General features: G+C 37.9%; 1 protein-coding gene across 11 annotated transcripts in view; it reads left to right on the forward strand.

Annotated features, from left to right (window-relative positions):
• The first annotated feature begins 427 nt into the window (after positions 1 to 427).
• LOC137188373 (epidermal growth factor receptor substrate 15-like 1) overlaps positions 428 to 14455 on the forward strand; it is a 56349-nt gene continuing 42321 nt past the window's right edge. For 2 of the 11 annotated variants that reach the window (XM_067598028.1, XM_067598030.1), the window contains exons 1-10: positions 429 to 590; positions 1480 to 1521; positions 1666 to 1755; positions 4940 to 4987; positions 5875 to 5970; positions 9085 to 9153; positions 10282 to 10407; positions 10710 to 10769; positions 12762 to 13004; positions 13607 to 13764. In XM_067598028.1, coding sequence (XP_067454129.1) covers positions 564 to 590; positions 1480 to 1521; positions 1666 to 1755; positions 4940 to 4987; positions 5875 to 5970; positions 9085 to 9153; positions 10282 to 10407; positions 10710 to 10769; positions 12762 to 13004; positions 13607 to 13764 — 959 coding nt within the window. In that variant the 5' untranslated portion in view covers positions 429 to 563. Of the gene's footprint in view, positions 591 to 1479; positions 1522 to 1665; positions 1756 to 4939; positions 4988 to 5874; positions 5971 to 9084; positions 9154 to 10281; positions 10408 to 10709; positions 10770 to 12761; positions 13005 to 13606; positions 13765 to 14455 lie in introns of all 11 variants that reach the window. The other 9 variants (XM_067598031.1, XM_067598032.1, XM_067598034.1 and 6 more) reach the window with 7 other exon arrangements.

Raw genomic sequence — 14455 nt, forward strand, 5'->3', positions numbered from 1 at the left:
TTGTGTTATCAAACCTCATGCAGGCACACAGTCACAAGGCGTCTTTGAGTACCTTGAAAAGTGCTTACACATAAAATATATCATTATTATTACTGTTAATAATACTATTTTTTTCCTTCATTCTACAGTTGAACGTTTCACTTTAATGTCAATGTTAATGTTAAAATTCTGAAATTTATGCAAGGGAAATTGATATGCACCTCCCGCGTCCCAGCACCTACGTAACATTAGATTAGCTTTTTCAGAATATTATGTGGCTTTAGTTGTGTTGTGTGACACAATGAAGGAAAGGGAGCCAATTATAGCTGTAACCGTAAGCTTGTAAAATAATTATGCCGAATTAAAAGACGTGCCGTAAATATATTCAAAGGTTTACATTGTGTCAGAGAAATTCATTCATTTCCAGGTAAAATATACAACAACAAAAAAAAAGGAAAACCGTTAATGCAGTTTCGCCTGCGATCTGTTCCTGGAGTGTGGGGTCCAGGTCTGTCCGCTAGGGGGAGTGTTGCCTCGGAGAGGGAGGTTGGGTGGCTGGGTGCGTTCCCGCAGCAACAGGGACGATGGCAGCTCTCACATCCCTCACCCAGGTAAAGATGCAGCTATTTACGAGTATATACTTCAACTTTAAGCTAAGATAATTCACAGGATGACACACCATGTCTCATTCATGACATTGTTTTTTGATTTTACTTTGAACAAGATATGAGCTCGCGCTGAAATGCAGCTAGAAATGAGGCAGTGAGCTGGAATAAGGCCTGTTGCAGTACCGTTAGGTAGCGGGCTTGTTAGCCTCAGCTGGCGCTGGCTAGCTGTGTAGCTATTTGCCTACGACATAACATTCAATTAACTTATTAATTATAAATGTAAAAATAATACGCACCATGGACACTGTGCAGAAAGTTAGGTACAGGCTGACCTTCGCACGTATCTAAGCACTGACAATGATGATAACGTCCAGTCCTTAAGCTAGCAAACCTTAGCTAGCATAGCCTTGATTCTAGGCTGTGCAGTGTTCAGTGTTGATGGGGATAAACGCCTGTGATAGTGGAAGGTAGGCTGTTTGGAAGGCTAACACCAGCTAACCCTAGCTAAGGTTTGATGAGTGATACTGATGTGAGTTGGCACTGTGGCTCAGTTAATGATAAGTCTGATGAGCACACAGTAGCCTAGAAGTCACTTCATATCATGGTAATTCAGTTGTTTAGTGATATCTTTGTTATTGATAGTGAGCAGCAGGGCTAGGGCGCTTTCTCAGTCAAACTGAAATTAAATGAGCGTTTATAAGAGCTCCAATCCAGGACTACCTATCGATATTTGATCCAGTACAGTTATTGGGTTATTTAGTTTCATGGGTTATTTCAGCTGGTTCAGTTAGGATGGTATTTTTACATTTTACACTGCTTATGTTGTTGACATCAGTGCTTGTAGCTGAAAGAGGTTGTTTCCTAATGTAATAACATTCTGTCTCTACCACAGTTGTCAAGTGGGAACCCTGTATTTGAGAACTTTTACAGACAGGTAAGATGATGAACTATAGTACAGTGTCTCTCAACGATAACCCCACTTATATAAAATATGTTTTACATACGTAGGAGTTCAGTATGAAATTGTAAAACAAAAGATAAAGCACTGAGATTGTGATATGTGTGTGCCTGTTCTAAGGTGGATCCTGGGAACACAGGGAGAGTAGGACCGACAGAAGCTGCCTTGTTCTTAAAAAAGTCTGGACTCCCTGACATTACATTGGGAAAGGTAGGTATTGATAAAGAGTGGCTGATGGTTTGAATGTTGTTACACACAGAGCTTTGGGGTTTTGATTCATACAGCGCTTGCAACTTGTTGATCTGTGCTGTAGAGCTGCAATGATCAGGTGATTAATTGATTAGTCGCTTGACAGAAACTTAATCAGCAACTGTTTTGACAGTCAGATAATAGTTTCAGTCATTTTGAAGCAAATATGTCAGAAATGAGATTTTCTGTTTTTTCTTCTTGAATGTGATGATTTCATGCTTTTCTTTGGCATACATGATAGTAAACTCGATGTCTAAGGGTGGTGGACTGCTGTTTGGAAAAAAATAAGACATTTAAAGAACTAACTGTGACTCTGGGAGATTATAACAGGCCTTTTCACCATATTTTGACATTGTATAGACAAAATGATTAATTTATTGATCAAGGAAATAATCAACAGATAGCTGTTAGTTGCAGCCCTACTTTGTTCTTATTATTAGAGTTTTGGACTGCCAGTGGACTAAAGGTCATCTTCTGTGTCTGCTGTTATTGAAGCCCATCAAGAACAGAAAACTTAGCAATGCTAATAAGTGTTTAAAGTACTACAGTCAGTCAGTATGTTTACATGCAAACAAGTAACATGTATATATCCCGTGACAGGATATATACATGCAGCCACCAGTCAGTAATCAGATAACATCATCTACCCTGAATTTACTTTGGAACCGCGGTGTACTAAGTTTATGTGTAAGCTAATCGTATATGCCTTCATATATATATATATATATATATATATATATGTGTGTGTGTGTGTGTGTGTGTATGTATGTTGGAAGGCCAATGGTGCAGGGTGAGGACAGTGTCTGTAGTGAGAGAGAAGCTTTTCTTTACAGCATTGTGACTAAATTTTAAATATAGTCAAAAGTGCCACTGTGGAAACTGACTCATTTAGGTTTCTAGAGGTTACTTTGTGTTTCAGTTTTAGTTTTAGTTGGACTCTGAATGGAATTATTTTTGATACGTATTCCTAAATGTAATCGATGATTTTTTCTTTTCTGTGCAATACGGCACATGCTCACATGTAAAAAGCTCATTAGAAACCTAGTTACGTGTATACATGCACAAGAGATCAGCTTTGTCAAGGAGAAAATGGAGCAGGTGAATGAGGTTTCTCTAGTCTCCAACCCCAAGTAGGGAAACAGTGATTCTCATTACTGCAGAATAGCTGGCTACTGAAATTCACATAAATGCCCCCAAGTGAGTGCCACTTATCTGCACATCATTAATGCCTGGTAGGGCTGTGTGCCATTTATACAGATTTCACTCTTGCATTCCAGGCAGAGACCTTATTTGCATGCAGGGGTGTCTGATATGAACATAGATGCTGTGATAGGATGTAGAGCTTAAATGAATACTTGATGAATCGATTAGTCAATAGACAAAAAACAATCAGCAACTACTTGGATAATTGATTGATTGTTGAAGTCGTTTTTCTTGTCCCTGCTTCTCAAATGTTGTTGCTTTTAATTGTCATATTGTAATAAACTAAATATATTTGGGTTGTTTATCAGACAAAACAAGCAGTTTGATTCGATCACCTTGAGCTTAAGCGTGATGAGTGTTTTCAGAAATTTGTGACTTATTTATAGACCAAACTATTAGGCCTAGTCCTTCACCAGAGATTCATGATAATAATCATTAGTTCCAGCCCTAATATGATATAAATGTGTTTACAATCAGAGATTTAGCAACACCCATCTAGCGCTGAGCGAAACTCAGGGGAGACTCAGCACACATCTCTCCAATTTCTGTTTTTTGTTTAGTAGGGGTGAGAGAAAAAAACCATTCTTAGATGCATCACGATGTGGACGTTATAGGTCTTATAGGTCTTTAATATGTCTGTTTGAACTATATATTTAGATTTATCTATATAGTCAGCTGAGTCTAATATGGATTTAACTAAACTGACAAAACTTGATGCAACTCTCAACTGTTTGCCTCGACTTTTTTCTTTTTTTCCCCCCAATGTTGCATCGCTCTGCTCTGATTAATTACTGCAAAGTGAACGTTAAGTGTGACCAATTAGTCATAATCAGATGTAGGTTAATGTTATCAAACCTCTTCCACACTACTGAAGTGGCTCCTCCACAGTGGATCTGGCAGCAAATGTATTTTTCATTCTCACCATGTGTGTTTCTGCTGTACGTAGTCATGATGTAAATACAGTATATGTATGACAATTTATTATCACATTAAGATTTATACCAGTGTAATCATGAACAATTGGAGATGGCACACCCTCAGTGTTTAAAAACATTTTTTTGTTCCTTCCTCATAAAGTATTTGCAAAGCCTTTCTATAAAGGTTTTGAAACCTGCGTTGTTTACATTGGGTTCCAGTCTTCTCTTACTACCTCCATAAATGTCCATTCCTACCTCTGCAGTCATCAGAAGTGTGTATCTTATTACCCCTATGCTTGTGTGATGCTGTAGATCACAAGATACACACATTACTGTACATACCAGTAACAGTCAAAAATTAAACTGGCTACTTCCCAGAGAAATCAGAGAAAAGACATCACTCAGGAGTCACCAACATTTAGATGGATTTTTGTTCTTTCTTCCTGTTGCTTTCCTACTAGACTCATTTGCTTTGTTGAGCAAGATGTCAGCAATGTGCAAATAATCATAATAACAAATAACGACAACTTTTTGCTTAATGACATTGTCAAGTGTGAGATAAGTAGAGATAAGAGGTAAGTAGCTCCATTAAACAGGCCAGCAGAAGGACTTTTTACTATCTCATACATGCATATGACCAGTTCATGCCTAACCCTAACCCAGCAGTTGTAGCACAGACTAATGGAGTGAGACGTATGTCCTCCCTCCTGCTCTCTGCTGTAAACACACGCTGTTAGTGAGCAGCTGCCGTCATGTCTCCCGGCTCTCAGTGCTTGTTATCGGCAGAAACTCTCCTGCTTTCTTCCTGCTCAGCCTGCTCTTGGATGGTATTTGCAGCATCACCGTCACACACGCTCTCTCTCTCTCTAGACCATACACTCGTTACGCACTGAGCTATTCCTGAAAGGAGCTACGCTACTTGTATAACACATTTTAGTTTAGAAAACATCTTAAAATACATCAAAAAATTCAAATGTTAATAAAAAAAATTCCTGCTTGCTTTTTGTTTGTGTCTTGTTTTCCAGATCTGGGATTTGGCCGATCCTGATGGCAAAGGCTATCTGGACAAACAGGTAGGAAACAGACCTGATGATATGCTTCACATATGTGAAAGTCACAGCGCATGTAATCACTTTTTTACTCTCATCAGCATAAAAATACTCATTGACAAGTAATGACAAAGTCAATCCAAATCTCTACAAGTTGATCAGATGATAAGATGACCCAAGTTATGTGTCATATATATATATATATATATATATATATATATATATTTATTTAGTTATATGCCCCCGAATTAGCTAATTAGCTAGCATGTTGCAGCTCTGGTAAAAATCAGTGGAAAACAGAAAACATTAACTTGATTGATGAACTTAATTATCTTAAATTTTTCTTCTAGCCTTGCAACATTAAGTAGGGTCCTATGATTTTGATTTGACTTTTTTTGATTTAAAAATAGTGCTATGTCGGTTTACGTCAGTACACAATTTGAATATTTTCTTACTGAATTTTTGAAATTTTATTCACCCACCACATGATTAGGCACTCTTTCTGATGACAAAATATGCTTAAATCATAGAACATAGAATTCAGAAAAATTCAAACGGAAAACAAGGTAATTTGGGAAAATATGAATCAGAATCTGGAAAAAGTTCAAATAGATTTCATAGGGCCCTAGTTAAGGCTACAAAGAAACCATATTGCAAACTCTTTGTAGGAGCTGGTGTTACACCTGTACACTCTCATTCAAAAAGCATTTCTTATCTTGTGAACTCATAATTGTCTAGTCCTCGAATTTAAGATGACTCCCACTTCATTTTCAGAATAAAACATTGTCTTATATTCAGACCACTATGGTAATAATAATAATGTATTATGTATGACAAGAATTGTAAGTTTTTGGGGGGGCTACATCAATGTAAGTATCTCAGAAAATAACACTGATGTTTCTCTCTGTCAGGGCTTCTATGTAGCTCTGCGGCTGGTGGCCTGTGCTCAGAGTGGTCAGGAAGTCAGTCTGTCCAGCCTCAACCTCACAGTCCCTCCCCCCAAGTTTGTGAGTATGACTTCATCATTCAAGCTCAAATCCTCTTAATCTTTGTATAAAAACAAACTACAAATATAGTTTTTTCAGAATATGGACATTTATATGTTGCGGAAACCAAACACACTGATATACACACTGAATGTCACAGAAAGAATCACCTTCTGAATAGCTCAATCGGGATATACACATTACAGATATATGTACTGTGTGTATTCATTATTATTATATCAAACACAGCATAAATAATTAAGATAATTATACATTCAGTAAATATATGTAGGCATAGGCACCCTTACTGTGAAAAGAAATGAAACAGGCTGTGCCAAAAGAGATGATTGGATAAACAGCTAGCAGTAGTGGAAGTGATGGTTCAAGTGAGTAGTGTCATTCACAATATGATCTCAGAAATAAAAAGAGAAGAAACTAGGTGGATAGTAGCATCTTTATGTATTTCACCATGTCTAGTCTAGTTTTCAATTTTCTGAATTTGAGCACAATATCTGTTCTTCTAGCCAACACTTCTTTATGTCTAGTGTCAGTAAAATGATCTTACTGTAGACTCAAGACTGGAGTTTTTATTTCCAGATATGAGTATTTAGCTTTGAGTTCTCTATTCTGATATGATGCAAACGATTTGTGGATTCCCCTAACACCTCATTCACACTGATTCAGTGACATGGGTTAAACCCGGGTTGGGCGTCTATCTGTATGGGCCTCCGACACCACCCTCCTCTCGACCAGGATTGGACATGGGTCAGAGGCTGCTTGGCTTTGGTAACCTGGCATTGCTACCAGGAATGGAAATAAATGAAATGATACCAATGTTTAAATGTCATTTAACCGACTTGCTGAAAAAAAGTGAGAGAGAGAAAGAGATAGAAATAAATAGAAAGAGATAGAAAGTGCGTGTGTGGCCCAGACAGGGGAGGTGAAATTGAAGGGCTCGACATTAAGGCTCGTCTGCTTGTCTGGGATAAGTGGATTTTTTTATAGGGCAAGTGGAAGAGAAATTTACTTGTACCAATGGACAAAGTCATTAAAAAAAAAAAGTTTCTTCCGACTGCAGTTTCTGTAGTTCTAGGAGCGCTCGTTTTGTTTTCTGTTTGAACATTGTATCCTCATATGAGAGACAGAGACGACTGTTACTGTCAACACAGACCAACAAACCACCATCAGCTCCTGCTACGTGGGTGTCTAAAACAAACGAACCCTCCGTGCTGAAGCTAGCAGGCAGACTGGAGCTGCTTCCATGAGACAGACGAATGAATCAGAGTTCAGAGGATGAAATGTGACATTAACTGACATGTGCGCCATTAAATAATGTCAGACAATAGACAACAAAGTTTTTTAAATTGACATTAATGTTGTTTTTACCATTCAGTTTATCTAGTGCTACTGCTTTACATGCATTCCCATTGTGTGTCGTTTGTCCACAATTACTATAGTTAACACCATACAAGTCAAAGTTCTATTTCATGCACTGTCAGACTTTTAAAAGTAAGACATTACATTTTCAGAGTGAGTGAAGGAATTAGAAAGAGGAGACAGAAAGTGAGGAAGGATGTAACATTAATAGTGTTGAAAGGAAAAACAAAGAGAAAGTAAAGAACTGACTATTAAAGATTTAAAGAAAAAAGTTTAAGGAGGAAAGAGGAACACATAGAAGCAGCCCAGGCATCAGGTGATGGAGAGACATGAACACATTCAAAAGCAGGAGGCAGAAAAAACTGGTACATGACCTATACATGTATGTAGATGAATTACTGTTAGCTAACATCTCCACTCCTCCGTTTCAGATTACAAGTTTGTGATTGGCGCTAATCATGTATTAGACATATGTTATTTACATACATACAACATAGCCAGCACACATTTGTTAGAATAAAACCAGAGTATCGCCACAAACAATCAAACCACCGACATAACGTGACAGCCTTACTGACGAGACTCAACAGAGCTTTTATTATGAAGACCAGGAGCTGCTGACAGGAGGGGGGGCTTCGGGGGAGACTGATTTGCATTTTTTAACAGCGCAGGGACCAAAAGTGTCACGGAAAGGCTAAATGGAGAGGCTAAATGACTCAGCAAATGCAATAGAGAATAGGAAAAGGAAAAGCAGTGAGGAAATGGAAATGGAAAAGGGAAATGCCCTTTTAAATGCCTGATTAAAAGCTGTATTCTTAATTCAGTTTACAAATTCAGTTATTTCTCTTTTTAAAACTGCATTTCAAATAGATTTTGAAATTCAAGTCTTTATTTAGGAATTCATTAATGTATTTTTAAGTGATATGATATATCCATACTTCCTCTGTTTGAACTTCAATGATGCTTACGGAACTTGGCGCAAGCAACTCGTTCCTGATCACATCACTGTTGTGCCAATAATGATGCTAAAGCACACACATACTCGTGTAATAGTGCAATTATTGCGACTGTCTGTATGACTTGATTTGGTGGCAAAGGTGTTTCCCCATTGGGGATTAATAAATCTGTCTATATTAATCAAAGTCTAATCTACATATATATAGATATATATATATATCAAATAAGGTAGAAAACAGTAGAAACCAACATTTCAGACTTGAGATCTTCAAAAGATGAGAATTTGATGCATAGACACAGAATATACATAATTCAACATCATGCAATAAGATATATGCAAAACAGAATCTACTTCCCTTATCACCTCCCATCACTCCAATTCTGACAAGTTTTTTCTTAAGCACTAGCAGGACACCTTTAGACTTAGAATTTTAATCACTTCTTAGTATTTACATTGAAATCCTGATACATCAACTTTACAGATATGTCTCTTGAAGAAATTCTAGACACATGATTCTTTTTGTTGGAGAATTTAAAACATTGTCATTCAGTGTCATAAGAGTAAGATTAGGTTTCAGATTTTTTAAGGATGACGACAAGAAAGGAAAGGAAAAAAAAATGTGCATAAGAGAAAAAAAGAAAAGACAATCATTATGCAGTACACAATAAATAATATTCAATATATACCATTCATTATGTAAACAATTTCAGCATCTTTAATGGGATATTAGCCTATGTTATTAATTCTTGGATCAAGCTCAGTACAAGAAGAAAATCTCTGATTTGTTTCTGTGATTTCAGAAGGACACCAGCAGTCCGTCTCTAAGCAGCACAGCTTCTACTTCCAGCGAACTCCACTGGGCTGTCAGGGTGTGTGCACTGATTTTCATAAATACTGAATATAAATATGAGTATGAATACTGTATTTATTCCCAATTTACAGAGTTTGATAATAACATATGCAAAGGGGGACATATTACATAGACCCTGACTGATGCATCATTTTAGCTTATCTCTGATATATTGGTATTGGCATATCTTTTGCCTGGTAAGTAACAGTTAATGTCAGTACTAGGGATGTAACGGTACACAGAATTCATGGTTCTGTATGTACTTTGGTTTTGGGGTTGGTACAATTTCAGTACAGCAGGAAAAAAAAGAAAGGTAGAAAATAACATTTTGGTCTTTTGTTTTGAAAAATGTAAACATCCAACAATGGCTCATTGGCCATAACTGTTACTGACACAGTTTAGTAGTTCTGCAATAGAAACTATTACTGAAACAGTTTAGTTGTGCTGCAGTGGAAACTATTAATGAAACAGTTTAAACAGGGGGATGCGGAGACATGGTATCATTTCACTATGGAGATAACGGAGCATATTTTAATAATAGTGATGCACTTGGTCAGTGTTATGGGTCTCTCGGTTGTCATTCTGACAGCAGGGTAACTAGGCTACCTTGGCTAAGCCGGCTAGCATACCCATGAGCATGTTAGTGGTGTGCTGCCATAATGTTCCGGGTGGAACTTGCGTTCTTGAATTATTGTTCCGCATGACGGACTAAGTGGATTATTAAACTATTTTGACGGTAATTGTTCGGGTCACGGAGAGTATTCTTCATACGACTGCATGCACCAAACCGTGACAGTTTGGGATGAATACATGTACTGTTAAACCACTAGTCAAGACAGAGGATATTTTTGAGATAGTTTAGAAACAGTGTTTACATCATGTAGTTTGTCCACCAGATAGCACTGACAAGTTCATTTTTAAACTGTAAGATGTTGCGCCACCATTTCAGAGCTTTTTACCTTTCAAGTATCAATATTGGTATCTGCCTCAAACATCCAGTATTGGTCAGGTTTTAATATTGCAGTCCAGTAAACCTTTCAGTTTAAAAGGCAAACTTGAGTTCTTCCATTAAGTCAGAGCCATACTAAGTCAAGTCCAACTTTTACGTATCAACCTTTGAGATAACTCTTTTGTATTTAATTTGTAGCCTGAAGAGAAGAGTAAATTTGATGGAATTTTTGAAAGTTTGGCACCAGTCAATGGCCTGCTGTCAGGAGAGAAGGTCAAACCAGTCCTAATCAACTCCAAGCTACCTCTGGATGTCCTTGGGAAGGTATGGACTTTCATTTTATTTTGTTAAACTGGGTTTCCTGGTTCCATGTCGAAGATTAAAATATTCAAATTAAGTTGCAACATAATTATATCATGTTTCCCAATAAATATGTAATGGCATAGTTCATTCTGCTTCCTTTTAATATGAAGTAGCATTAATACCAACTTACAACTGAAATGAAACCTTTAATCATTTAGATACTCCTTAACTTATCATACACAGTATGATGAATGCTTTCACTAACTACTTGTGAGTACACTGTGTAGTCTTTATAGCAACATTCTATTTTTTCCTGCTGGTAGGTTTGGGACCTAAGTGACATAGATAAAGATGGCCATCTGGACAGAGATGAGTTTGCAGTGGTGAGTGCCATCTTCTTCATTGTTACTGTATGTAGTTTTGCTCATTAAATTCACTTTAGCCTGACCTACAGTGTTAACTCCTATATTAAGTTACAGGTAGCCCATTACCAGAATGGATGCATGTCGTCTCACTTCTTGATTCTAGTAGATCATGCCAAACTTGAAGCTGTTGTAAAATATCTAGCAAAGCTGCACTTAAACCAGTAAATGGACATCAATCCATCCTAATACTGGATCATACACATTGATCAACTACTGGATAATTACTGTACTTAGCAAGAAAGTCTTATAATATAATAGGCCTTTTCCACTACAGGAAGTTAACAACCCATAACTTAAAGTATAGGACTGGCGATTTTCTATATTTTTGTTATTGTCAACAAATGTCATGTGCAGAGCCAAACCAACACTAAATTGATCTTAGTAACAAGTATTGTGTGTGTTCTGTAGACCTTTTAAAAACACAACAATTAGCCACACTGCTGCACTGGGTGACATGTTTCTTCATTACAACAAGTGTGAGCTCGTTAAGGCTTGATTCCACCAGGCTCTGACGTGGCTGCCGGAGCTGGTTGTGGTCACTCTAGTCAATGCTTGTGATCCCACCAGGCCACTCTGCTCTGCTAAACATACGTGCCTAGTCTATTTTTGATGGAAGCCACATCAAGCTGCATAGACCATGTGGTCATTTTTCAAAGTAAAACACCCTGTGCAGACTCCCGATTGTATATCACATTACTACATCAACATTACGTTATAACAGGTGGCACCAGGCCAGAAGTCAACTGGTCAGGGGATATTTGTCATTATGGACAACAATAGGTTCACCTTGGAAGTCGAGAATCTGTGGAGTGGAGATTTTATGACACCACTGCTGCCATGACTAAATAATTTTAGTACAAAATCAAGAGGTTGTGATATGTAGCATAAGCTAGTGAAGCTCTGTAAACGTTCCCATAGATGTATTTATGGAGCTACTCCTGAGACTGAAAACGTGACTGCTGTTCTTAGTCTTTCGAGCGGTTTCTTAACAAATGAACATGCCCACACTCTTCGGGGCTAAAGAACATGTCACCCAGTGCAGCGGTGTGGCTCATTGACAGGTTTTTGATAGTTTTTGGGCAACGACGGTAGTCTACAGCACAGAGGAACTTCGCTCTGCACAGGAAATTTGTTGACAATAAGAAAAATAAAGAACATCGCCAGCCTCATCCTTTAAGGTGTAGCTGCCTCCTCCTGCTCTGGGGGCGAGTTCCTGGACCTAAATTTCGGCACTGCTCAGTGAGTGATACTAAATCCAATTTTCAGGTACTCTCAAGGGGAAGGAATGCAACATCTGGTTTGCAACAAAGCAAATGCTGTGGTGTATATAATACAGGATATCTATTATCATATGTTTAGACAGGAAGTTTGTTTTATTATACAAGAGATATTCTGATTCAGATCTAATGTGTTTTGCTGCCTTGTTATTTGTCTGTGTAAACTGTAGATTGTGTGCAGTGTTGGGGAGTATGTTACTTCATTACAATTCTCAGTAATGTTCCGGTAGTGTTGTATTTTCAAAGTCATGTAACATTTCTAGCAGTGAAGTATTTTTTCCACTAAATTGTTGGACAGCACAACCAAATGCTGAATCACTATATTTTATTTTATTTTATTTTGAAGAAAAAAATCCTCTGAAATTATTGCGCTGTAGCCACCTGTTCTGCTTTGAAAAGAAACACATGGCAGAAACTAGACCCTACGGGTTCTTACAAGTACACGTTAGGGGAAGCTCCAGGTTCAGTATTGGGGTTCAGTATTTTGCCCAAGGATATTTCAACATGTGGACTGGAGGAACTCGGGATCGAACCGTTGATCTTCTGATAAGTGGACAACCTGCTCTACCTCCTGAGCCACAGCCGCCCCAGTATTACTGTATTTAGAAAACAAACAAAAAAAACCCCTAAGCTGCCAGTTAGTATGTATTAATAGCAGGATGTGCTCTCCCAGGCCATGCATCTTGTGTACCGGGCCCTGGAGAAGGAGCCAGTTCCTGCTCTCCTGCCCTCTGCCCTCATCCCTCCATCTAAGAGGAAGAAGAGTCTGGGCTCAGTGGTCGGCTCTGTGCCTGGACTGCCTGCAAGCCCTCCACCACCCAAAGATTCATTGCGCTCCACACCCTCCCACGGCAGCATGAACTCACTCAACAGCACCGGCAGCCTGTCTCCCAAACACACACTCAAGTCTGGACAGGTAATGTTCACTACATTCACTATATTCACTACACTGATGTACACACACTCAAGTCTGGACATTTTTATGCTTTTATTATACAGCAGCAGTTGAGAGATGACAGGAAACAAGGGGATAGAGATATGGGGAATGACATGCAACAGCACAATATGTCATCTTGGAAATGATATGAAAAGACCCTGCTGACTCATGCTGGAGTAAATATCTTTATGAGTCCGTCTTCTTTGGAATACTAGCATCAATCAGTTTTGCTAGACTGCTTCTAATTCAAAGCATAGAAAACGGCAACCTGAAAGTGTGGTGATTGTTTAGATCTTCTGTGCTGCCGGGTTGAAGCATCCACGTTTTAGCTTCTTTACAGCAACATCAATATCTGAAGCATCGTCTACTGTCATGGCTACAACTTTGTGTTCTATCAGAATCAGCTTTATTGGCCAAGCATGTGAACACATACAAAGAAAATACACTTAATACCTTTAAATAAAATCCTTAAAAGTCTCCATGACAAGTATTATGAGTCTGGACAGACATGGATGTAAACTTCACTCGATACAACTAGGAGGTGGTTATTCTAGTTGTCTATCTTTATGTCACTCTCTCAGCATTCAATGAACTGGGTGGTCCCTGTGTCAGACCGTGGTCGCTATGACGACATCTTCCTGAAGACAGATGCTGATCTGGATGGCTTTGTCAGCGGACAGGAAGTAAAGGATATCTTCATGCAGTCTGGACTTTCTCAGAACATCCTTGCCCATATATGGTAGGGACTTGACAGTTAATATCTGCTGTGTTTTATTTCTTGGTTAGACTTTCTAATAAGGCACAACTTATAAAAGGTTTATAAGTTGTAATTATGGCTTTATTAATGTGTAATAAATAATTACTGATGCTATGTAGATCAGTTATCAACCAATGATAAGAACACATTTTTGGTTGCCAGGTTGAGAAAACTACCTTTGTGTTTTTTGGTGATAATGCTGTTATAAATGTTGATAATCTATTAATAAAGTTGATCCTCTGCAGTCCTTTTCTGGAAGGTCAATGGTCTTATGGTCCACTCAGTCAAGGGTATTTTTCGTAATCTCGCCATCCAAAAGTTGCTCTTATTAATGGCTTATACCTGATTTTATAAAACAATAGTAAATAACAATTACTAGCAATTAATAAAGACATCAATTAATCATAAATCCTTATAAAGGATGCCTTATTAGAAAGTGGTAAAATTAGATCTTCCACTGTCAGAAAAGTGCTCCAAAAAGCTTGACAGGTAGTTTTTGTTATAGAATTGATCTTGCATGCTAAATCTGATTTTATTTGTCTTACAGATCAAAGGTCAGATTTAACATATTTATAACAAATCTTACTACTTCTATGTACAACTATCAGCTTAGCAAGTGCTTAAGGGGAACATTTTGGGAAAAACATGGGGAAACATATGCAAACCAGTGTTG

The sequence above is a fragment of the Thunnus thynnus genome, chromosome 8 (genome assembly GCF_963924715.1).
Source record: "Thunnus thynnus chromosome 8, fThuThy2.1, whole genome shotgun sequence".
NCBI lineage: Eukaryota > Metazoa > Chordata > Actinopteri > Scombriformes > Scombridae > Thunnus > Thunnus thynnus.